Source organism: Loxodonta africana, chromosome 18 (assembly GCF_030014295.1).
Source record: "Loxodonta africana isolate mLoxAfr1 chromosome 18, mLoxAfr1.hap2, whole genome shotgun sequence".
Taxonomy (NCBI): Eukaryota; Metazoa; Chordata; class Mammalia; order Proboscidea; family Elephantidae; genus Loxodonta; species Loxodonta africana.
This window is the reverse complement of record NC_087359.1, coordinates 48,648,126-48,674,968: the sequence shown is the minus strand read 5'-3', so window position 1 is coordinate 48,674,968 and position 26,843 is coordinate 48,648,126. Positions and strand designations below refer to the sequence as shown.

At 36.5% G+C, this 26,843-nt stretch overlaps 1 protein-coding gene and 1 pseudogene across 3 annotated transcripts in view; one reads left to right on the top strand and one right to left on the bottom strand.

Moving 5' to 3' along the window:
• Positions 1-26,843, bottom strand: part of DHX40 (DEAH-box helicase 40) — a 61,535-nt gene that overhangs the window by 26,057 nt on the left and 8,635 nt on the right. The window contains exons 8-13 of one of the 3 annotated variants that reach the window (XM_064271307.1): positions 15,414-15,513; positions 13,342-13,428; positions 13,023-13,205; positions 9,191-9,271; positions 8,437-8,594; positions 6,239-6,346 (exon numbers count right to left, since the gene is read on the bottom strand). In XM_064271307.1, the coding sequence (XP_064127377.1) occupies positions 6,239-6,346; positions 8,437-8,594; positions 9,191-9,271; positions 13,023-13,205; positions 13,342-13,428; positions 15,414-15,513 (717 nt within the window). The remainder of the gene's footprint in view (positions 1-6,238; positions 6,347-8,436; positions 8,595-9,190; positions 9,272-13,022; positions 13,206-13,341; positions 13,429-15,413; positions 15,514-26,843) is intronic. The other 2 variants (XM_003414582.4, XM_064271306.1) reach the window with 2 other exon arrangements.
• Positions 4,145-6,061, top strand: LOC111751766 (mesoderm-specific transcript homolog protein-like; annotated as a pseudogene).

Below are 26,843 nucleotides of genomic sequence, written 5' to 3'. Positions count from 1 at the left end.
CCAGTGGGGACAATCTGAACACCAAGATAAATAATGCTAGTATTGGATTATAACACACTGAGTAAAATGGGAATCCATGAATCCATACTGATATAAACAAATAAATAAATACTCTGGAGAAAAAGCAAATCTTCCTCACAGTAGACTGGATATTAATATCCGTTATAAAGGATATTAACGAAACAATTGAGAATTTGAATATGGACTATATATTAGATAATAATTGTATCAATAATAAATTTTCTATTTCGATAAAATGCTGCAGTTAAATAAGAGAACGTTCTTGTTCTTGGTAAATACACACTGAACTATCTTGTGATAAGGGAGCATGCTGTTTCCAACTTACTCAATGATTGAGAAAAAGAAATAAAATGTGTATTTACAAATATAAACCTACAGAAAGAGAATAATAAAACAAATGGGGCTAAATGTTAAAAATTGGTAAAACTAGGTAAAAGGTACAAAAGATTTCCTTTACTCTTCTTGTAGTATTTCTGCAAGTTTGAAATTATTTTAAAATATTACCAAAAAAAACCTTAATACCAGGTTAGTCTTATCTATTTAAATATTCTAACAAGGAAAAAAACAATTTCTTTCTCCAGTCTTACAAGAATATTAGAGCTGGATTACCTTAGTCCTACTTCCTGTTTTTAACTAACGAAGTACAGAAAAGCAAGGCCCACAATTAGAAAATTAGGTAGTGGCAGAGTCAAATCAGAACTCTGATCTCTTACGAAGAAAACCAAAGGCACAAGGGAAAGATTAGTCCAAAAAACTAATGGACTACAACTACCACAGCCTCCACCAGGCTGAGTCCAGCACAAGTAGATGGTACCTGGCTACTACCACCGACTACTCTGACAGGGATCACAACAGAGGGTCCTGGACAGAACTGGAAAAAAAATGTAGAACAAAATTCTAACTCACAAAAATAAAACAGAAAGACCACACTTACTGGTCTGACAGAGACTGGAGAAACCCCAAGAATATGGCCCCCAAACACCCTTACAGCTCAATAATGAAGTCCCTCCGGAGGTTCACCCTTCAGCCAAAGATTAGACAGGCCCATAAGACAAATAGAGACTAAATGAGCACACCATCCCAGGGGCAAGGACAAGAAGGCAGAAGGGGAAAGAAAAGTTAGTAATGGAGAACCCGAGGTCGAGAAGGGGAGAGTGTTAACATGTCGTGGGGTTGGCAACCAATATCACAAAACAATTATGTATATTAATTGTTTAATGAAAAACTAGTTTGCTCTCTAAACCTTCATTTAAAGTACAATTAAAAAAAAAAAACTCTGATTTCATGGCTTCCATTTCAATACTCTGTAATAATTCTTGGGGTATTTTTAGCTTTGATATTACCTAATGGAAACCAGTCAACATTATTTACAGTAGTTAGTATATTTCTAAGAAAAAACTATTACAATTTTGATTACTAAAATAAGAATTCTGACACTTAAGACTATAATCTATTTGGGATAGGCAGCACATCATTGATCAAACTAAAGAGTATTTTTTATACAAAAATGTATCCTGCATTGTAATTATTCCAATAATAAACCAATCTGGATCCAACACTCACAGCACACAAGGGGACAAGACCAGTGAGATACCATACTCTATTATTCATCTTGGCTACAGGCAAAATATGCTGTCTACTCAGAAACTCAGGAAAAAAACTGTGCCCCCACAAGATGAAAGCAAAGCTGATATATGTCAAACTAAGCTGTGCCCCATACTGATACACCAAGAAAGACAGGAAGCAGAAGTTAAAAGACATCGAAACTTCAAAACAAATCTCTAACAGTACAAGGGCTGAAGTGCCTTTTCTTTTGATTCTAGGAAAAAAAGCTTAATATATTACCAATGTACTATATAACAGGGCAAAAGTTCACCCTACTCTCTTCTTTTACCAGTGAAAAATTCTCAGCCAAAAACATTATATACCCCTTGTGTCAAGCAACTAAGTTAAAGGATAACAAAATGTAAAAAATGTTTATCTTCAGTTTCATGTCCCACAGGGCTAGCCATATGAATTACCAGACCCTTAATAGCCTAAGTTGGGGGGGGGGGGTAGGGGAGGAGTCCAACAGGCATTTAGATCAGAATCAACTACCTTTGCATCCTAGTCACGTATTTCCCGCCCTTCTATTTGGATTTACATTTACCAAATAGAAGGGCGGGAAATACGTGACTAGGATGCAAAGGTAGTTGGTTCTGATCTAAATTTCTTTTAAATGAGATTTACATTTACCAAAGTACTTGATCAAAGTTTGACTGTGAAGAATATTATTCATTAGCAATTAGGTCTTTTCTTTGTAGGTCTCCACTATTATAACTTTTTAATTCTTTTTTTTTTTAAACTCACCCCAATTGAATATATCACTACAAAGAGACATTTCAAAGAAAATATTGCTTATTTCCAAATTTATGAAAAATACATACACACAGACACAGAGGAAAAAGGGAGGACAGAATGAACAACAGCCGAGGATGTATCTTCCTATTTAAGACTAGAAAGAAAGAAACAAAAAAAACTCTCAAGAAATCAATTAGCTCAGAAAGGAAAGCCAATGCAAAAAAGAGCCAATACATGCAACTAAAATGCAGTGGACACAAACGAAGAAGCACAAATAAACATATGGGAGACTAGAAGGACATGATCAAAAAACAAAGCAACAAGTAAACAAACAAACAAAAAAAAGTCCTAAGACTCACAAACTTAAGAATGAATGAATTGGAATACTTCTAATGTTTTGTTTTTAAAGAGAATTGTGAAAAAGTAACAGTGACATTTCCTGATGTAAACTAGCCCTGAAACATTGGAAAAGGCTTGGGAAAAAAAGAATTCCAGGAAGAACAAATAATCCATTAAAACAAGGACAAACTAGGTTAGGAAAATATGTTTGCTCTATAAAAGACTGTAAAACCTGCCAGATCAGAAAACGAGTCAAGAAGATATAACGAATAAAAGGAGTGCCACAGCAAATAGAAAAGCAAGTAGCATGGAAGAACATTTTTCCAAACTGAAAACCTAGTGAGTGAAAGTGAACACGATTGCTTTCTCAGGATCATTCATCAAAGACAGACAAAACCCTTGCTTATCAAGATTCTAAATTTAAAGGACTAAATATCTTACAAACTGACCCAAAGAATTTATAATGGCAAAGGTATAAAGAATGGCTTCTGAATCTGCCCTTTAAACATCAGAAAATTAGGTGTTAAAGAAAAAGCTTCCTTAAAAGAGCTGTATTTCCCACTTCAAGAGCGGAGACAAGCTGAGTTCTCCTAAGGCAAAATAAGTTAAGATCTATAGAGCCTCATGGAATTCAACAAGAAAAGTACTGTGAAAATAGATCTCTATTAATTATACATATATAACCCCAATATGAGAAATAAGCAAAGTCTTATCCAAGTTTAGACTACATCCTGCTCCAGGCTAGGAATGCTAAACATCTTTCATTTAACAAATATTCATGGAGTTCCCTTTACATCCCAGTCACTGCTGACAGGTGTCTGAAGACCATAAACAAGCCAATCTGAAGCACAAAAAAAAAAAAAAAGTTTTTTTTTTTGAAGCACAGTCCCTCTTAAATCTTAAATTCAAGAAAGAGACAAGGAGCAAATAAATAAGCAAGATAATTAGAGACTACAATTCCATGAAGGAAAAAAACAGGAATTTGGGATAAATAACCAGGAGTCGGGGATGCTACTTCAGACAGAGATCAGAGAAGACCACTCCGCAAACCCAAAAAAAACAAACCCATTGCCGTGGAGCCAATTCCGACTCATGATGACCCTATAAGACAGAGCAGAACTACCCCCATAGGGTTTCCAAGGAGTGCCTGGTGGATTCAAACTGATGACGTTTTGGTTAACAGCCACAGCATTTAACCACTACGCCACCAGGGTTTCCCACTCTGCAAAGGAGACACTTAAAACCTGACCATAGGACGGGCTGACTACATTTCCCCTCTGCAACATGCCTTCCAAACACCAAGGACACAAGGTGATTACGAGCCCAAGAGACTGAAAGGGCCACATGAACCACAGACTACATCATCCTGAGACCAGAAGAACTAGATGGTGCCCGGCTACAACTGTTGACTACCCTGACAGGAAACACAACAGAGAACCCCTGAGGGAGCAGAGGAGCAGTAGGATGCAGACCCCAAATTCTCATAAGACCAGACTTAACAGTCTGACTGAGGCAAGAAGGACCCCCGGGGTCACGGCCCCCAGACCTTCTGTTGGTCCAGGGCAAGAACCATTACCAAAGCCAACTCTTCAGACATGGATTGGACTGGACAATGGGTTGGAGAGGGATGCTGGTGAGGAGTGAGCTTCTTGGATCAGGTGGACACTTGAGACTATGTTGGCATCTCCTGCCTGGAGGGGAGATGAGAGGGTAGAGGGGGTTAGAAGCTGGCGAAATGGACACAAAAAGAGAGAATGGACGGAGAGAGCAGGCTGTCTCATTAAGGGGAGAGTAATTGGGAGTGTGTAGCAAGGTGTATATGGGTTTTTGTGTGAGAGACTGAATTCATTTGTAAACTTTCACTTAAAGCACAATAAAAATTATTTAAAAAAAAAAAAAAAATGCCTTCCAAACAGAGGAACAGCAAATTGCAAAGGCACAGAAGCAGAAAAGAGCTTTTCCATGCTCAATTAATGGAATGGTAGCCAAGATATATGGATAGCAGCAGCATGAGCTGAGGTTTATTCATTTGTTCAATAAACATGTATGGAATTCATCTTACAAGCAAGGCACTAAGTGAAGGTTCTGGTGGGATAAGCAGAACCAAGTTCCTGCTATAGGGGAGGAAGTAGGGAGATTTAGAGTGATTAATCAAGAGCCAGATCATTCAGAGTTTATTTTAGGTGCAGTAATAATACCACCCTGGAGAGGTAGTGGCTCCCTTTTTCTGTCCAGCCCCCAATCATAGAATGGAGTCTTTCCCTGGGCAACACACTAAGAATACTAGGGTCCAATCATGTTTCTGGCTCATTAGTTGGTGGTTCCATGCCAGGAGAGGCAGGCCAAGAGGACCTCAGGCTGCTGTACACCCCTCTACCAACCGCTGGGCTCCTAGAGGAGGAGTGTCACTCAGAAAGAAGCTTGCTGTTATCTGGAGCCCTGGCATACCAAGACCATATAATATTTGCATATTGAAGCAGGCCAGCATTGTGGAGGTGCTTTTGCAGCATCTAGGTATTCAGAAATGTAGAATCAATCTTTTGCCTTTTCAGTATGGATGTATCATGTCCCAGGTACAAACTGAATTGATCTGGTTGATTCATCATAAAGAGCCTATGTCTATCAAACAGAGGTCTCTTTCCTGAGATTGACCATCCTATTTGTATCCAGAAAACTACTCAAAGATGGAGGCACACTGTACTTCACTCACTTGATGAACTTTTCTAAATTGTCTTCATGAAAATAGTCTCTGGGCCTACATATGACCCTCAAAGGTTAAACTGTGGGGCATGTGGGCAGGAACACACAACAATGGTGGTAACCTAGTAAGTGAGCCTTGTAATATATCAATCAAAAGAAGACATTAAGAAGACGCTGAGTGGGAGCTCTTATCTCTGTGACTATTTCATTTATTTTATCTAGGGTCCCTGGATTAGGTAAATCCCTAACCAGAATTTTGAGTTGTACAGGAAACACTGACAATTCACAGCGTAAATTCTGGATGCACACATTAGCTACTAGCCACAGCTAGAATATCCCACAGGCTTCTTTAATGCATATATGGGCTTCATCAACTCCTCCTGAGCTCAAAAGAATGGCTTCCCTGTATTACCTCCCTATTCCCATACATATTGTTTACCCACTTAGGAAAACAGGTCCTAGACACCAAACACCTTTCTCTCACAAGTACATTTTACTTACATTGGTAAAGAGTATATAGTAAAAAGTCAGCAAAAACTCCAACTATTTTTGAAGTAAGGGTTGACCTAATATTCTACCATCCATTCTCATCTTTTTTTCCTCACCTCTGAAGAACTGTCTTTTGACGCCTAATCAATTCCATACATAAGCTTGCTGCTGTCTTTGTGCTGTAAGACAATTATGATGAGTCCTGCAAATCGACGAGGCAAAATAACAGGCAGGCATTCTTCTTCATAAAAAACTTAACATCTCTAGGAGTTTTCTGAAATATTTGAAAGTGCTAATTTCTGGCCCAACTCTAATTGGAATAATGTAGTGAGAAATGGAAAAAGCGTACCTTGATTGGTTATAGGAGTACATACTTTGTAGTTTTCCAAAGAGCAAGCATCAAGTAAAAGGTAAGCCTTGCCTATCAGGACTCTGGATTTAGTTTCATCAGCTCCTTCTAATTAAAGACATTTTATTAAAGTAGATTTTAGGTTAATTATAATAATATGCTAGTATGCTTTAAGACTATTCACCTCCACGTGTACGTATGTTTTATAAGGGTAATAAACCAGTAGACACCCACTCTGGCAAAGTAATGAGCCTTATTAAATATGCTTAACTGCTTTTTTAAAATTGAACTATATTCAAACTATTTTCAGAGTTTCCTAAAATCATGAGTTATTAAGGACCAGTAGCATCTGTGCCAGAGATTAACTGTTACTGTATGATGAGAATTGGTCTTTCCTGCTAATAACAGTCCAAATAATTATACCTCGGTGATTGAAGCATGTCCCTCCTGAGCAAAAGTGGAAGAGTGAGGATTGGTGTAAACTCCAAGCTACCATATTGAATCTACACTGATTTTTTCCTATCATAACTGCTTAACTTATCTGTGGTTGTCCCAGAGAGGATCCTTTTTGTACTTCAGAAATTCCTATGCTTGACAGACCAAAAAAGTTCCAGAAACTTTAAGAATAAATTCTCAGAGACCTAAAAGTAAATGGTGCTGAGTATTTTTTAAAATATAAAGGCATACAGGACAGGAACCATTCCCGAAGACAACTCATCAGACATGAAAAGGACTGGACAGTGGGTAGGAGAGAGATGCTGATGAAGAGTGAGCTATTTGTATCAGGCAGACACTTGAGACTGTGTTGGCATCTCCTATCTGGAGGGGGGATGCAAGGATAGAGAGAGTTGGAAGCTGGCAAAATTGTCACGAAAGGAGAGACTGGAAGGGCTGACTCATTAGGGGGAGAGCAAGTGGGAGTACGGAGTAAGGTGTATATAAACTTATATGTGACAGTTTGACTTGATTTGTAAACGTTCACTTGAAGCTCAGTAAAAGTTAATAAAATATATATATATATAAAGGCATAGTTGAATTGCTCAGTCAAAACAAGATTATTAAATGATTAATTTAATTTCATTTTTATTAACACCTTTAAGTATTACAAGTATTGAAACAACGTGTTTATTTTCTAATAAAAAATAGTTTTTACAAAAAAAAAATTCCCAAGGATACTACACCTGAAACAATGGGAAAGGATACAAAAGAATAAAAATGATGGAAAGGAGAACAAAGAATCTGTTAGTCAAAGGTCATATTGTTAGCAAAACTTAGCTGTAGTACAACAATAAAATGTTCAGCTAGAGAACACACCTGAAATATCTGTCTGAGTTAAAGAAGGGTTCTAACTAACTAGACAGCAGGTTTACGGTTGAAACACATCACCAGGTGTTACTAATTATTAACATGACGGAGACTACTTCTAAGTTGTATCCGAGTTCCCAGCAATTTCCAATAAGCAGATTTTCAAGAACTTCAGCACTAGATTAAAAAAAAGGTTCTAACTAACTAGACAGCAGGTTTACGGTTGAAACAGATCACCAGGTGTTACTAATTATTAACATGACAGAGACTACTTCTAAGTTGTATCTGAGTTCCCAGCAATTTCCAATAAGCAGATTTTCAAGAACTTCAGCACTAGATTAGACTACCAAAACTCCTGTACCAACCAACAACTAAAGAGTTTCAGTGACATCCTGCTGACCACTTCACAAAGTAGAACATGAATATCAACTACAGATAAGAGCTAGTTGTATTACACGATTTTGAATATGGTCACTTCAGATTAAAACCAAATCACAATACAGGCAGTTTCAGAGAATGTTTCTGAAATACAAGGGTATTAGAAAACCAAACCTCAACATCACGTGTTTTCTGAAATAGCTTTTGGATATGATATATCAGATAAAATGCAATAAATCTAAACACCTAGACACAAACTATTTATTATTCCCCAAAATATAAACAGTAGCTAACTGCTTCTTTGTGGTTAGATTACAGGTCTTTTTTCTCCTATTTTACATTTTTCAGTAAATTCCAAACTTTCTACAATAAGTATGTATTGTCATAATAATTAAGAAAACCAAAGCAAAAAATTTCATTAAAAGATTGTATCAGTTCTATTTCTTCACTTCACTAGATCAGAAATCAAGTCTTATTGCTCTCCACTAGTAAAACAAGATCAATTAACTTCTTACCGGGTCTAATGAAGACATTTTCCACAGACAACATTGCTGCTATTGGAAGTAGTAGATCTTCACAATCCAAAGAAGCAGCCTTTATCACTGCGCAGGTCAGATGTGGAGGGAGAGGAAATTCGACCATAGATAAGCCCAATCTGGTCACATGACCACTCCTTAACAGAAAGAAAAATTTCTTAAGTCTTTCTACCTTGGGAGAGTTATATAATTCAGATTATTTTAAATCATTTCCAGGAATTCAGTTCAATATAAAAATATGAAACACTGCGGTCAGTGATAAGATAAACATTGATAAACCCCTTCTTGTCAAGAGCCTTAATATATCCAAAAAACTAAATAATGAGGCAGAATAAGGTAGTATAATAAAAGATACAATTATGGTCCAGGAGCATAGAGGGGGTCACTAAAGAAAGAGACAATGATAATTATCACATCTTACACCATCACACAATTATGAGAAAAGGACTTTGGCTCTTTCTTATTATCCTTATGTACCCAGCATAATCCCTGGCACTAAAATGGTACTCAGAAATTATTAAATAGTACCGATATTGACCAAAAATGTTTGCATGGTTTTATGGAACAGTTTTAAATTCAGAATTGTGGTTAAAGAAGGACTGACAACAAATTTTAATTTCAGATAAAACAATTTAATTCAAATACGTAATTTTCTACTGATAAAGAAAGGTACATAAAACTCTACTCAAAAACAGATCAACATCTGTTTTGATCGCTGTTTTTTTTTTTTTACCTGTCAATAGCATCACACTGGTAAAGTTGTTTAAGGGCTTCCAAAATAAGTCTCTCATTAGGTGGATCCAAATAGGGAAATCTGTGTGTTTAAATGAGACATGAAATAAGACTGCATTCCTTGAACATGGTAGGATTTTATGCACACTTAATGAATACTTCTTTAAAAGGTTTTACTTCTACTATTTTTCAAGTTCTCCACTTTAGGATCATGATCAGCATTCTGCAAAGGACGAAATTTTTTTTCTGATCCACACTCCACCATTTAATTTGAGAAGCACTTCGTTTTAATCTCCCTTAGTTGGAACACTCTCACCATTCCTTTCTATGTTAATTCTACCCCATCCCTCACTGCCAATGTCACCTACTCTCTTTTATACTCCCAATGTTTTTTTTTTTTTTACTACATTCATATAAAACAGTGAAAAAAAATTCATTGAAAATTACAAATTGCTTAAGAGTACCTCAAAATACTTTTAGATAAAAGATAACGTATATTCAATTAATTCTGCCGTATTTCTTTTATGTATGTATGCATGTGTGTGTACGTATTTTCTGCTGAACTATCTGAAAGCAAACTGCAGATACAATACCACTTCGAACCCAAAATATTTCAGCATGCAGCTCCTGAAAATAAGGGCATTCACTTACATAACCATAATACCACTAAAGAACATAATTAGCTATAATATTAACAAAGTATAGCAGACTAACATATAACCAAACATGAATATACATTTTTAAAAAACTGGAGCAATAATCACTTAATATCACCTGCACAGTTTTTTTCCACCTTAAATCTTAGAACGAAAGATCATCTACTGCAATGTCTCACCTTGAGAAAGGTCCAATGAAGAACAAAAGGTCCACCATCTTACATAAAAGTCCATTCTGGGACTGACAGCTCTATTTAAAAATAAACAAACTAACAAAAATCTCCCTCTTTTTTTTTTTTTTTTTGTTCTATAGTCAGCTTTCCTACAACTTGTATCAACCAGTCCTGGTATCTTCTGGAACAAGGGCTGGCAAACTTTTCTGTAAAGGCCAGATAGAAAGCATTTTAGGCTTTGTAGGTCATATGGTCTCCATCACAACACTGGGCTGCTATTGTGGCAAATGCGGCCAGAGACAATACATAAACTAATGGGCATAGCTGTGTTCCAATAAAATTGTATTTACAAAAATGAGTAGTTGCCCTGAGCTCTGTTCTAGAACAATACTGAACTAGACAGCTATCTCTTCTATATGAAAGACTTTTAGATTTGTTAACACTACAATTATTTTTCTTTCTTGATTCAACCAATTACCAATTTCGTTAAGCGTATCTTATGTTATTTGGTTTCTAAAAGACACGCCATGTCCAATGACCTTCCTCTAGGAAGACTCTAGTTTGTCAAACTCCTCATAAAACATGATAATATCCAACACTGAACTCCAAACGTAGAGTGGCCAACACAGAGCAGGAATGCTGGACTTCACTGTCACCTGGTCACTATAGCCTAGTAATATAACCAAAGTCCATGCAAGTGGAATTTTTAAAATTGTTTTTAAACAGAATTTTAACTGCAAGCTCATATCAAGCTTATGGTAATTTGATAGTTTCAAATCTTTTCTACACGAATTTTCTTATTCATGTGAAAAAGACTTGAAACCCAAAAAAGATTTGAGATCCGAAACACAAGACATAAAATATATCTTTTCAGACTTTTACCTTTTTTAGTTCAAGGTTCTGGCCTGCTGAGGTTACTGTAAACTTTGGGTTTAATCATCTATCAGGTTAGATATTCCTCTCAATAAATCTGATAATCATGGCTTCAGTATCTATATTCATTATCGTCATTTAAAATGTTTATCAGGAAAGAGCTAAGTTCATCACACTACCAGTAAAAAATCCACCTAGACTATAAATTAATCAATATTTTCTGAATTTGGCTATTTCCCAGCTATGCTCTATTCAACGGTATTGTCATCTATAGATCACTTCCTCATTCACTAAGACATCAAATGCATCTTGATAAATATTATATGGAAGAGATATAAGGTATTCATTCAACAAATTTCTTGTGAAGCGCTCATTATGTAGATGGGCCTGGCCTCAAATTGAAAAGAAAATGGTTTGTAATGATGTATTCTTTTTCAACCATTTCGATGCCTATAAAGCATTATCAAATTCTCTTAAACCATTTTTTAACATACCATGTTAGAATTTTCTAGGAATCAATGTCAAACTTACTGGGTGGTTTTTTGCAGAATCTGCCCTTTTTCCCAGTTGAAAAACCAAGACATTTGCCTTTCTCATTATTATCTGGTAATCTGTTCTGTATAATTTCTCATAGATAATTCACAAAGCCTCTGACATTAAATTTGCAAGTTCTTTTAATATCAAGGAAATAATGTCTAAAGCCTGAAGATAAACTCGTTTATGGTAGTAGGTTTTCTCTCATTTCCAAATCTATCCTAGTTATCAATTTCTTCTTATCCATATTAGTTTTTGCCTTTGCAGATTTAAAAATGGGAAACATGAAGAAAAATAATGAGAATCTCCAGTTTCTTTCTGACATCTATAAACACTACACTGCTATCTATCCCATATACTGTGTCTATCTCTCCTTATTCTACAAACATCTTAAAAAAGGGGGAGAGTCACTTTTTTTCTCTAGCATTTTGGGGACTTTTAGTACAGTACAGACCTTAAGATAGAAAAATAACCTAGTGCCAAAGCCAAAAACAAACCAAATGCAGTGCCATCGAGTCGATTCCAACTCATAGCGACCCTATAGGACACAGTAGAACTGCCCCGTAGAGTTTCCAAGGAGCACCTGGCGGATTCTAACTGCTGACCCTTTGGTTAGCAGCCATAGCACTTAACCACTATGCCACCAGGATTTCCTAGTGCAGATAATAAATAATTATTGCTCCTATGTTTCTAACGTACACTCAGGCTTGGTTACCTGATGCTCTGCTATTCTTTGTGAATATTAATTTTAAGTCTGGGTTTATCTGAAAGCTTTCTGTCTGGGAATTTAGGCTTCTTTAAATGGCTCTTTCTTTCTCATTGGCAACATGATTATAGTTAGAATTTCATTTATTACATGGTCTACTCTTCCTAGGATCTATAATCTCATAGAAAATCTCTAGTTTTATGATAACTATCTAAAATATTTTGAAGCTGGCTTTCCTAGAGTATACAATACATATTTGGATATACCTCATAATTACTTCACCTAGAATGAGTGGTCCCTTTCTCCCAAGGTTCCTGTCACTCTCACATTCCTGGGCAATTAAGACCAAAATAGCTGTTTCCTTCACTATTTCCTCTACCATCTGAGATAAAAAATTTCAAGCCCCTACAAAACTATTCTATCTTATACACCAATTAATTATACAGTTTTTAACATTTGTTCTATTCTTCACTTTATGCACGTAAATCTTGCTTACCCAAACTTACGCTTGGTGAAAGCAGAAGACTACTAGAGTATTCCTCTGTCTTTGACAGTACACAGTACAATAGTGGTCAGATAAAAATGCTACCAACAAAAACAATTTTTAACTAGAATTAGGGTCACTTATTACATACTTTTCATCATGTAAACTGTGGTCATTGGGGGATCCAGATAAATATCCACACAGAGAAGTCCATTAAGGCCAGGTTAAAATACCAGCAAGCGATCAAATCTCAGTAAAGCAATGCTAGGAAACATTTGATTTTGGTGCAGTTGAATTTCAAAAATAGGTTATCCTCAACTCTACAGTAAGGTATGAGTCAAATAGTTCAAAAGAATTCTGGCTCCAGTGTTGTAAGATTCTACTTTTTTCAGGTTGTGTCTACATACCTTATAACATCATGTATGGCAAGGCACTTCAAGGTCAGAACTACAGATGTCAAACTAGTTCTCTTAATCTCAGGGATCACATGGTCAGGCATACACTGGTTCCAAAAATCTTTACTATAGATCCGAAAGCATTTTCCTGAGGAAGTTCTACCAGCTCGGCCACTTCGCTGTAATGCCTCACTCCTTCAGAGGGGGAAAAAAAAACAGTTCCCAAAATATTCTGTGGGTTTCTCAAGTAATTTACTTCTTATCTCCATGCCAGCTAGAAATTATCTAGTCAACTGTTCCTTGAACAAAAAGGCTTGACATAGAGACTTACTTTGAAATTGGAACCACCTCCAGGATATCCAACCCTAATCTGGGGTTGTGATTTAACTGTTTCACAAAGCCACCATCTACCACATATCTAAGAAGAAGGAAAACAAATTAAGTTTCTAGAAAATAAGGGAAGACTTATTAATTTTTAGGCACTTCAGGTTCTTTTCTACCAAAGTAACAATTGCATAAAGCCTTTTATGTTAGGTATAAAATGTGATGATCAAGTAACTGGAATCCTCTTAACATTACTGGGAGAAGTCTAAAATGGTAGTTCCTCAAAAAGTTAAACATGGAATTATCATATGGCCTATCAATTGCACTGTTAGGTACACACCCAAAAGAACTGAAAACAAGTACTCAAACAAATACTTAAACATGAATGTTCATAACAGTACTATTTACAACAGCCAAAAGATGGAATCAACCCAAACGTCCATCAACAGATACGCGGATAAACAAATCATGGTATACACATACAATGGAAGTGTATTCAGCCATCAAAAGGAATGAAGTACTGAAATATGCTACAACATCAATGACTTTCTCAAACATTATGCTAAGTGAAAGAAACTAGACACAAAACGTCACATGTTGTATGATTTCATTTATATGAAATATCCACAATAGGCAAATCCATAGAAACTGAAAGTAAACTGGTAGCTGCCAGGAGCTAGAAGGCAGATGGGGAATAACTGTTTAATGAATGTTGTTGTTGTTAGGTGCCATCAAGTCAATTTTCTACTCCAGTAGGACTGCCCCATAGGGTTTCCTAGGTTGTAATCTTTACGGGAACAGATCACCAAGTCTTTTTCTCATGGAGCCGCTGAGTGGATCTGAACTGCCAGCCTTTCAGTTAGCAGCCAAGCTGCTTAACCACTACCCCAGTAGGGCTCTTTGCTTAATAGGTATGGGGTTTATTCTGGGGTGATACAAATATTCTGGAACTAGACAGAGGTGATGATTACACAACACTGTGAATGTATAAAATGCAAGGAACTGTTTACTTTAAAATGGTTAACTTTATGTTATGTGAAGTTCACCTCAAAAAAACAAAACAAAAAACTTCCAAGTCGGCTCTAGACTATTCTAACAGGTTCAGAATCTAACTCCAACTAGCCTTCAAACTATCATTTTAAGACAATTAAATGGAAACCAAGTGAGGTAGAGAACTAACTTAAGAGTAACAGTAAGTCTGTAATTCACTAAGGGAACATTCTCAAATACCCTATTTAAAGACTTTTGCCTTTGCTAGAAATAGAAAATTACAGAGGTCAGTTTATTTGGCAGAGCTGCCCTTTTAAGCCCTTGGTGACACCACTATTTTCAAAGTAAAGGGAAAAAGCAGGGGAAATTAAATTCCTCTCAGATCTGGGTGATCATTTTACCCTGAAGAAATAACATAGGATCTAAGATTCAAGTATAGCCTTCTTATGGCAGACAGACAGACTGAGGGCATAAAATATATTGGGTAAAAGACAAATATCCAAAAGGGATGTGGTACAGCAGGATAAAAGACCTTTACATTAGCTATTAGACCAGACTTAAAAATTTCAAGGTATTCTCTAGAATTTAATTCTAAAATGTGATGGCATCATTTGTGATACACAAAAAAGATAAGAGGTCCACATGACAGCTCACCTTCACAAAAATGTGAAGAGTTAGACGCCTCCAGATAAACATTTAGATGAACAAAGCTTACTCTACGAGGTAAGACTGAATATGGATGGGGTCATACAGGTATGTGCTAATAACGGAGATGTGGAAAAATAGGTTTTGCTTCCTATTTAGTGAACACTGGAGCATTACACATAATCTCCAATTTGGGAAGAGAAAGCTTCAAGTAGCCAAGTAGTTAAAAAGTATGAACAGAAATAGTTTGCACCTCCTACCTCAATTTCCTGTTCAAACAGCAAACAAATAATTAAAAAAAAAATGACAGGTGATTACAAGCCAACAACGTTAAAAAGTAGATAAGAAGAGAATTAGAGGAGGGCACAGAGAAACAAAGTCGATAATGTCTTATAATTAACTAAGTCGTTTCCTTGGCTTTAAGATAAACTTCAAAAGCTGTACCTGATTCCATCTATTGTCAAAGACGTTGCAGAAATATTGGTAGATATGACACATTTTCTAATTCCAGGTGGAGGTGGCAAAAATATTCTTCTCTGTTGATCTAAAATACACATAAAGAAAAGATAATAATGTACAAGACGTATCTGCAAACTCAAGTTTTCAAGAACTCCTTTCTTTTCATTAAAAGTTTTGTTTTCTTCATCTCTTTATGATCTTCAATTCAAAATATAATAGCAAAAACAATTTTTCGACACCCTTCATTGTTATGATTTCTAGGTCACAGTCTAATACTGCTAAAAGAAACCCTACAGCAGAGTACTTTATCTAGGTCATAGATCCCTTTGAAGATATATAAAAACAGTGGACCACCTCTCAATTAAAAGGTACAAAAAATGTTTCCGAACAATTTTAAGGTGTTCAGAAACTCTCTGAAGCCCGTCTATGGACTCCAGATTAAGGACCTCTCTCTGCCTTAAAGACTGAGTAGCCAAATAGTTTTTACTTTTGGGAGTGTTTGCCCAACTCATGACTACCTCTCTAAAGAAGTAATGCCACACCCATTTCCACTATTCATACATTCTGAGGGGTGGATCTTACCACCAATGCTTGTAGTGTATTTTGCTTCTCTGGCCATAGTTTATAGCACCAGAGATGAACATCTCCCCCGAGCTGGACCATTCAGATTCTTCTGTGAATCTGGGATAAGGTCCAAGGGATTGTCAATTTGATCAGGCTGGTCTCTTGCAAAGAAGGAGAATAAACTTGGAAACCATAGGGAAGTGACTAATGTACATAAAGAAGACAAAGCTAGTCTAAAGGGAGAAAAGAATGAATCAGCCATGAGTGCTGGGGAAAGAGAATACTTTTAGGTTCCTAGCAGCTTTGAAATAGGTAGAAAGATAGGTTTGGCCAAACTTGCTGTCTGGCCAGGTTAAACTGAGAACAGGGCAAGAGTTAAAAATGTTTACAATGAAATGATTACAGTATGAGGAAAGGAGGTAAATGAAGGTTGGTATAGGACAGGTTTCAATGTGTTCTAGGAGCCCTGGTGGTGAAGTGGTTAAGCGCTCAGCTGCTAACCAAAAGGTTGGTGGTTCGAACCCACCAGCCATGCCATGGCAGAAAGACATGGTAGTCTGCTTCAGTAGAGCTTTCAGCCTAGGAAATCCTAGGGGCAGTCCTACAGGGTTGCTGTAAGTCGGTATCAACAGCAATGGGTTTTGCAATGCGTTCTGAAAATTTAGTATTAGAAACAGTAGAGTTAAGTGAACTGGGAGAAATAGGGAACAATTGTTTGAAACTGGGATTTCAGAAAATATGGTGATGACAAATTCTAGGATATAAATATCTGAAGAGGAAGATGAGGTGGGATGAAGGAAAAGACCACATGAGCTAGAGTTGTCAAGGAACTGCAAAGCAAGGGAGGTGGGTGGATCATCCATGTCAATGATCTCTATCGTGTGGAGTGATCATTTCAAGAAGTACATAAGCCAATCCACTGGGCTACGAAAAGAAATTATTAGCATTTCTTTTTATATTTTTTATAACATTCCATTAAACTTTCTATTTTACACACATTATTATGTATTATATATTGGTACAGTAGTACATCTTTATAAATAAACAATTTCTTAAATGCCTGGATGCCATTTGATTTCCACAAGACATGCCAGTACTATTTAGAAAATTCACTTTTTCTACTTAAGCAACCTCAAGTTGGTTTCTTTCCTGCAGCCAAGAAAATCTTAACAAAGATGAAGTAAAAATCCACTTTCATATAAAATCTTATAAATATACCTATATTTCCAATATATAAAACAGACTAAAGTCGAACTATTATGATTGAAACAAGAGTACAGGTAAGGAAGAAATGGAGCAATGCAGATGAGCACAGTTCTAAACTCATGCAACGAGGCCGACCCTCTCATCTTATAGATGAGAAAACTAAAGCCCAAAGAGGTAAAGTGGTTTGCCCAAGATTTACATATAGATAGACAAGTTTAAAAACAAATTCAGTAATGTTTCTACTCCTGAACATCATTCCTAAATTAATTTCACAAGTTAAAAAAAAAAAAAAGTGCTATAAAGGTAACTTACAGAAACATATCTAATCACTGATCACCTCAATCGATGCAGAAAACGCATCTGATGAAGTCCAACACCCATTTCTGATAAAAATTCTCACCAAATAGGAAAAGAAAAAAATTCCTCAACACAATTAAGGGCATGTACGCAAAACTAACAGCCAACATTATTCTCAATGGAGAGAGACTGAAAGCATTCCCCCTGAGAACGGTAACCAGACAAGGACGCCCTTTATCACCACTCTTATTCAACATTGTACTGAAGTCCTAGTTGGAATAAGACGAGAAAGGGAAATAAATGGCATCCAAATTGGTGAGGAAAAAGAAACTATCCCTATTCACAGCAATATGATCCTATACACAGAAAATCCCAGAGAATCCACAAGAAAGCTACTGGAACTAATAGAAGGATTCAGCAAAGTGTCAGGGTACAAGAGCAACATACAATAATCAGCTGGATTCCTCTACACTAACAAAACTTCGAAAAGGAGATCAGGAAAACAATACCATTTGAAATGGTCCCCCAAAAGATAAAATACTTAGAAATAAACCTAAGTAGGGACATAAAAGACCTATGCAAAGAAAACTATAAGACACTACTGCCAAGAAACCAAGAGACCTTCATAAATGTGAAACATACCATGCTCACGGATAGGAAGACTTAATTTTGTGAAAATCTCAATACTACACAAAGCAATCTACAGATACAATGCAATCTCAATCAAATTCCAACAACATTCTTTTAACGAAATGGAAAAATTAATCACCAACTTTACATGGAAAGGAAAGGGCCCCTAGATAAGTAAAACATTACTGACAAAGAAGAACAAAGTAAGAGGTCTCACACTACCTGATCTCAGAACCTACTATACAGCTACAGTAGTCAAAACACCCTGGTACTGATACAACAACAGACACATAGACCAATGGAACAGAACTGAGAACCAAGAAATAAATCCATCCACCTATGTAGACACTTTATCTTCGACAAATGGTCAAAGTCCATTAAATAGGGAAGAGATAGTCTCTTCAACAAACTGTAATGACAAAACTGAATATTCAATACAGGGGAAGTCAGCCCAATTGGACTAAACCAAAAGCTGAGAAGGTTCCTGAACACAATCAAACACTTTAAGGGACAGAGTAGCAGGGGTGGGGATCTGGGGAACATGGTTTCAGGGGACATTTAGGTCAAATGGCATAGTAAAGTTTAGTAAGAAAATGTCCTCCATCCCACTTTGATGAGTGGTGTCTGGAGTCTTAAAAGCTAGCAAGCAGCCATCTAAGATGCATCAATTGATCCCAACCCACCTGGAGCAAAGGAGAATGAAGAACACCAAAGACACAAGGAAAACATTAGCCCAAGAGACAGAAAGGGCCACATAAACCAGAGGCTCCAACAGCCCGAGACCAGAAGAATTAGATGGCTCCCAGCTACCACCAATGACTGCCCTGACGGGGAACACAACAGACAGTCCCTGATGGAGCAGGGGAAAAGTGGGGTGCAGAACTCAAATTCTAGGAAAAAGACCAGACTTAATGGTCTGACTGAGACTAGAGGAAACCTGGGAGACAGGGCCCCCAGACTCTCTGCTAACCCAGATCTAAAACCATTCCCGAAGCCAACTCTTCAAAGATTAGACTGGACTAAAAGACATAAAGTGATACTCATGTATGGTGTGCTTCTTAGTTCAAGTAGATACGTGAGACTAAATAGGCAGCTCCTGTCTGGGGGCAAGATGAGAAGACAGAAACGGACAGGAGCTGACTGAATGGACATGGGAAATCTGGGGTGGAAAGGAGAAGTGTGCTATCACATTACAGACAGAGCAACTACGGCCATACTGTGTGTATAAATTTTTGCATGAGAAACTAGCTTGAGCTGTAAACTTTCACTTAAAGCACAATTTAAAAAAATAGTTAAAACTCGAAAAAGAGAAAAACTGGATATCCATTCGCAGAAAAATCAAACAGGATCCATACCTCACCCCATACACAAAAACTAACTCAAAATGGATCAAAGACCTAAATGTAAAATCTAAAACTATGAAGTTCATGAAAGAAAATATAGACATTGCTAGAGGCCCTAATTTATACATAAATAGAATATCAAGCATAATTAAATATGCACAAATTCCAGAAGATAAACTAGGTAAATAGGATCTTCTAAAAATTAAATACTTATGCTCATCGAAAGCCTTTTCCAAGAAAGTAAAAAGAGAACCTACAGACTGGGAAAAAAATCTTTGGCAACAACATATCTGATGAAGGTTCACTCTCTAAAATATAGAGAAAACTTTAACATCTCAAAAATAAAAAGACATGGAATCCAATCACAAAATGGGCAAAGCACATGAACAGACACTTCACTAAAGAGTGCATTCAGGCAGCCAACGAATATATGAAAAGATGCTCTCAATCATCAGCGTTAGGGAGATGCAAATCAAAACCAGAATGAAATACTATCTCATCCCTGCAAAAACGGAACCGATCAAAAATTCAGAAAACAATAAATGCTAATGAGGTTGTGGGGAGACTGGAACTCTCATACACTGCCAGTGGGTTGTAAAATGGAACAACCCCTGTGGAAAATGATACGGCACTTCCTTAAAAAGCTAGAAATAGAATTCTGTATGATCCAGCAATCCCACCCTTACGAACATATCCTAGGGAAATAAGAGCTGTCACTGGAATAGACATATGCACACCCATGCTCACTGCAGCATTATTCACAACAGCAAAAAGATGGAAGCAACCTAAGTGCCCATCAACAGATAAATGGATAAACAAATTATGGTACATACACAAAACGGAATATTACACAATGATAAAGAACAACGATGAATTCATGAAACATCTCACAACATGGATGAATCTGGAGGACAGTATGCTGAGTGAAATAAGTTGATCACAAAAGGGCAAATATTGTATGAGACCACTACTATAGAAACTTAACAAAGGTTTACACGCAGAAAGAAACAATCTTTGAAGGCTATGAGGGAAGGGATGGGTGGGGAGGGGAAATCACTAACTAGATAGAAAACAAGTGCTAACTTTGGTGAAGGGAAAGACAATACATATCATAAGAGAAGTCTGCACAGCTTGACCAAGGCAAAGGAAGACACTAGAGGAACACAAGAAAAAATAAAAAAAAAAGAGGCAACCGCAGTAAATAGTATAGCATATAGAGCCCTACAATAACAGTAAAAACTTACAAGCAGATACATAGGCAGATATGTATGCTGAATAGGGGAAGGAGGGTGTATAGGAATATACCCACATACTTATATAGCTTAGCCGTGGATATTTTTACATACGTATTTGTATGTACAGTATGTATATTCATATATACCAGCACAAAGGGGGCCCAGTCAGAGAAGCTTCTCAGATACATCCAAACACCCTAAAGGACGGAGTTACTTGGACTGAGGGCTAGGGACAATGATCTTGGGGGACATCTAGGTCAACTGGCATAACATAGTTCGTAAAGGAAATGTTCTACTCTCGCCTTTGGTGAGTAGCGTCTGGGGTCTTAAAAACTTGAGAGTGGCCATCTAAGATACATCTATTGGTCCCATCCCATCCAGAGTAAAGGAAAATGAAGAAAACCAAAGACACAGGAAAATATTAGTCCAGAGGACTAACAGACCACAAGAACCACAGCCTTCACCAAACTGAGCCCAGAAGAACTAGATGGTGCCAAGTTACCACCACTGGTTGCTCTGACAAGGATCACAATAGAGGGTCCCAGACAGAGTAGGAGAAAAAAAGACCAGAGTTACTGGTCTCACAGAGATGGGAGGAAACCTCGAAACTGTGGCCCCCAGGCACTTTGCTAACTCAGAACTGAAGCCGCTCCTGAAGTCCACCTTTCACTCAAAGAATAGACAGGTCTATAAAACAAACAGTAACGCACTTGAGGTATGTGCTTCTTAGATCAACCAAGCATACGAGACCAAATGGACAACACCTGCATAAAAGTAAAGACAAGAAGGCAGGAAGGAACAGGAAAACTGGATGAATGGAAACAGGTAACATAGGGTAGAAAGGGGGAGAGTGTTGACACATCGTAACGACTGCAACCAATGTCATGAAACAATCTGTGTGTAAATTTTTGAATGTGAAACTGATTAGCTCTGTAAACTTTCACCTAAAGCACAATAAAACTTAAAAAATTCTACTACACCTGTGGTTATAATCCCATTTGGGAATAGGGTTTTTGTTGTTATGTTACTGTGGCAGTATTAGTGTAGGGTGTGTTTTGAATCAGTCTCTTGAGATATAAAAGAGCAGTTATTAGCAGCAGAGATGGGGGAAGACAGATGCCATGTCACATGATGATCACCAAGGAACCAAGAAACACAAGCGGAGAAGAGAGAAGGACCTTCCCCCAGAGCCCACAGAGAAAGCAAGCCTTCCCCTAGAACTGACACCCTGAATTTGGACTTCTAGCCTCCTGAAGTGTGAGAAATTAAATTTGTTTGTTAAAGACAAAAAAAAGAGAGAAACATATCTACAGAGAAGTTTTGATATAAATCCAGAAATAATTTCAAAAAGAACTATTTCTTTCAGAGTAAGAATCTGGTGAAAAGTATAAACATTAAAAATTGTTCTTAATTATTTCTTAGATTTAGGTAGCTCATTTCTTCCAGATGGTTCAAATGCGTAATATACTATTTTACAGGAGAAATTATTTACTAGAATGTAATTCCATGAGGACAAAGGCTTTCTTTTATTCAACACATATTCCTACAACCTAGAACAATTCCGGGCCTGTAATTACTCAATAAATAGTTGTTGAATGAATCAATCAATAAAAAAATGCATTATATAAATTATAAAATTTTTTTTTCACCTTTAAAATTACACTCTGCCCTAACATTTTACATAAATTAGAAATATCCTCTCTGAACAAACTGATCCATAATCACACGTGTTCTTCAATCAACCTATTTCTAAAGCCCCTCGTTTGCTTCAGTCATCGGTTCAAACAAAATTTTAGTTTCATTTATCATTTTGTTGAGCATATCAACTAAAAAGTCCTAAAACTGCTGTTTTTACAAGACTCACATTTGTTTCACATTTTACATTCCACCTACACACTTTAACACCATATTGCACAGTTATAAACACATGCCAATAATATGTTTGTTTATGAAGAGTTGAAAAGATGCTAAATACTTATATTCCTAAAGCAAGTTCTCACTTTCCAGGAAGAAAGAGGAAAACTGAATACTTTCATTAAGACATAGCAATTCTTTTGACTATCCCATTCCCTGATTTTCCTACCTATTGGAGATTCTGACATACTTTACCCAACCTGTCTCAAACCTGGTAAGGTACTACGGTTTTATTAACAGGGAAGGAGAAAACTGGCACAGAGATGGAAAGACATTCAAAGTCTACCAAGAAATAAGGATATTGAGGATGGACCATTCAACACTCTTAATGAGGAATGCTCCTAAGAAAGATGTACCTGATATGTTAACTGAAACTTCATCACAGAATTTCTTGTCCTAAATTCCCCTCAAAAAGAGCCCAAAACAGAAATATGCCTCTGTGTGTGTATATAAAAGGAACATAACTTAATGCATTAAACTTCCAAAACTGTTAATCAAGGGGAGGAAAATTAAGATGATTCTGTGGCTGAACAAAGAGATACAACACTGTTCAGTTCAAACTCTGCCCCACCCCCAGAAGCCATCTGGGTGAGAAAAAATACCTTCAGAATTTTAACTAACACAGCTAAAAATGAAACTCCTGACAGAAAGGACGTTTGAGGTAATTAGTAAATGTAGCTAGAAAAGATAAAAATAACTAGAATGAAGCCAGAAAACAGAGAAATCCAGCATAAGAATAATTGGTACCCATGAAATACCGAAACCAACAAATAGGATATAAGCTATATATTCTCTAATACAAGACAACTTCCATAAAATTAAGAATTGAATTCCTATATCAAAAGAACACATCAGAAATGTTCTTTACCTTATTTGTGGTGGTGGTTACATAGGAACACACACACACACAAACATACAAGGGCCCTGGTGGTGCACTGATTAAAGCATTTCGGTGCTAACCAAAAGGTTGGCAGTTCCAAGCCACCAGCCGCTCCATGGTAGAAAGATGTGGCAGTCTGCTTTCATAAAGATTTACAGCCTTGAAAACCCTATGGGGCAGTTCTATTTTGTCCTACAGGGTTGCTATGAGTTGGAATCAACTCGAAGCAACCAAATCAAAAAACAAACCTGTTACTGTCAAGTCAATTCCGACTCAGCATTTCCAAGGAGCAGCTGGTGGATTCAAACTGCTGACATTTTGGTTAGCAGTCGAGCTCTTAACTACTGTGCCACCAGGGCTCCTCGATGGTAAAGGGGTTTTATATATATAAACCAAAAAAACTCATTGCCATCGAGTCGATTCCGACTCAAAGCAACCCTATAGGACAGAGTAAAACTCGCCCATAGGGTTTCCAAGGAGCGCCTGGTGGATCTGAACTGCCAGCTTTTTGGTTAGCACCTGTAGCTCTTAACCACTATGTACATAAATATGTATGTATATGTATCTGTCAAATGTCATTGAACTGTATACTTACAACAGGCGTTTTTATTGTATGTAAATTATACCTCAATCAAGTTTCATCTAAAAAAAGATCATTTTAAATTTTGGGGAGAGTTTAATATAAAATGCTCAACACCAAAAAAAAAAAAAAAAAATCCTAATTAAAACTACTGAAACTTTGAGAATAAAGATAGAAATTTTTAGCCCATCAGACAGAAAAAGCAAATCACTTACAAGGAGGTTTGCCTCAGACTTCTCTGCAACATTCAATGCCAGAAGACAACTGAGCAACGTCTACCAAGTTCTAAGAAAAAGAAAGTGTGACCCAAGAACATAAAATCCAGCTAAGGTATAATTCAACTATAAAGGCAAAAGCCAGACATTCTCAAAGCAAGGAACTCAAAATACAGCACTCATGAGTCTTTCTATTAAAAATAATTTTTTAACAAAATTCAGCCAACCTAAAAATTAGCCAAAAGGTAACTTAGGAATGGAAAATCATGATAAAAAGACTGATGGTAAAAACTAAATACATCTGAGCAATATAAAAAAATAACAGATATCAGAGAGGAAGGATATAGAAGAATAAGAGTGCTGACTGTCCTCAACTTTCAAATCAGGGAGTCAACAGATACGATCTGTAATCAAGCACGGTCTAAAAAGAAGACATTAATTTCATCTTCTTAATACTTTCCATATTTCTAATATTTAAAGTAGGAAACCCTGATGACGTAGTGGTTAAGTGCTACGGCTGCTAACCAAGAGGTCAGCAGTTCGAATCTGCCAGATACTCCTTGGAAACTCTATGGGGCAGTTCTACTCTGTCTTATAGGGTCGCTATGAGTCAAGAGTTGACTCAATGGCAGTGGGTTTGATTTTTTTTTTGAATCTTTAAAGTAATTTTTAAAAAATATTCTCTCATGTGGTAAAGGAAGATTTACTTGAACAATCCCTCCAAGTAAATTCAAGTAAAATTAAATGCTTTTCAAAATGCAGCTAATACTATAATCTCGCTTTTTGTAAGTATTTTTATCAACCTACCTACTTATTCTTCTGTATATAGGCACACACATACACAAAGGCATTTGGAATAATGTTTTTTCTAATGTTTAAAGAAGGTTATTTCAGGATGGAGGAATGTGAAATAATTACTTTTCCTCTTTGTAATTTTGTATACTGCTTGAATTCTTTATAATGAAACTGCATCATTTGTCCTCAATAATTTTTCTTAAAGAAAATACTGAAAGTAAATATGCTGGGAGTGTGGTAATTCTGCATAGTGGGAAATGAATTTTTTGTACTTTTCTATACTTTTCTGCAAAAGGCAAAGAAGAAAAACATAAAAAAGCATATATAATTCCACTTTTAGTTTAAAAAAACGAAAATTAAACAATAAAATTATACTTTTATGGGTAAAGAAAACATTCAAAACAATATACTACAAAATGTTAACAGTGATTACCACTGGGTTGCGCTAGTGGGACCTGGTGGCTTTATTTTCCTAAAAATTGCTGATTTTTTGAAAAAATAAGAATGTATTTCTTTGTGAGACAAAAGAAAAGTTTTCTCATTTGTGAAGACTTCACATTGAGTAAAAGGTTTTATGCGAAGCTCACTAGCCTTATCCCCCTGCATCTTTAACCTTAACACCTAAGAGAACTTCTATAGACAAAGACAAGTTCTAGGTAATGACATATTAAGGTAATGTTTTGCAGGAAGAAAGAGGGAAAAAAATGAAACTACTCTTGGATTATATATAATAATCTAAACGAGAATTTTTTCCTTTTTCATAATGTTGTACACTAATACAATGGACAACACCTTTCCTTTTCTTCATGTTCTATGGAAACGCATATACTCTTTCTGAGTAAACAACCAGTTACCAGATGCAGATATACCATGTAATCTCAGGAGTATCACTTAGCCTCTATCTGTAAAATAAATAAGTCTGATTATGCAAAAACATAAATGTGGGTATATGCGCATTTTTCTAGAGAAAAGTAATGTGGCTTTCATCACCTTTTTAATGGAATCTGAGATCATCTCTGCCCCACACCACCAAAAAAAAGGCTAAGAGGCACTGAATTCGATGATTACTTTTAGTGCTAAAGACTCTAATTCCACGCAAATAGTTGTCATTTATGAAGTAAATGGCATATTTCATTTCACAAATTTTTTGTGTGGTTTAGCTTTTCCCTAGATTCATGGGAGAACTACAACAGCTTGAACAAAAAGAGGGAAGTCAGAGAGGGAAAGATTTCAGAAAAACAAAAAATTAAAGTTCTATACATAGAATCTGACGCAAGACATTAACAGAACGTCCAGCAGAAAGTAAAAAATCTAGAGCTCAAGTTTAACAAATACATAATAAGGACATCTTCAACGTTTAGTAATCTCGTAAAGGAAATAGGACAACCATAACACAAGAGGCACAGCAAAGCACAATGTGGTTCAAATGAAGAAGGGATCAAAACCAGGCGGAAGGAGAGAAATCAGGAAAGGTTTTCATAGAGCTGGCTGCACTAGACAAATGAAATAAAAGGATTTCGGCCACTGAGTGGGGAGAATAAAAAGGAAAGGAGTTCAGGTTAAGGAAGTAGCAAATACAGAGTAATAAAAAAGATGAGGGAAGAAAAGGAACCAAAAATATCCATGTTTTGAGTTTAAAGAATGGCACAAAGGGTGACAGCTGGGGGTAGCTCAACTCAGGGAGCAGGATCACAGAACCTTAGCAGTAGAAGGAATTCCAAAGCACCTCCACTGCTTTACGGATTAGAATTTTGGT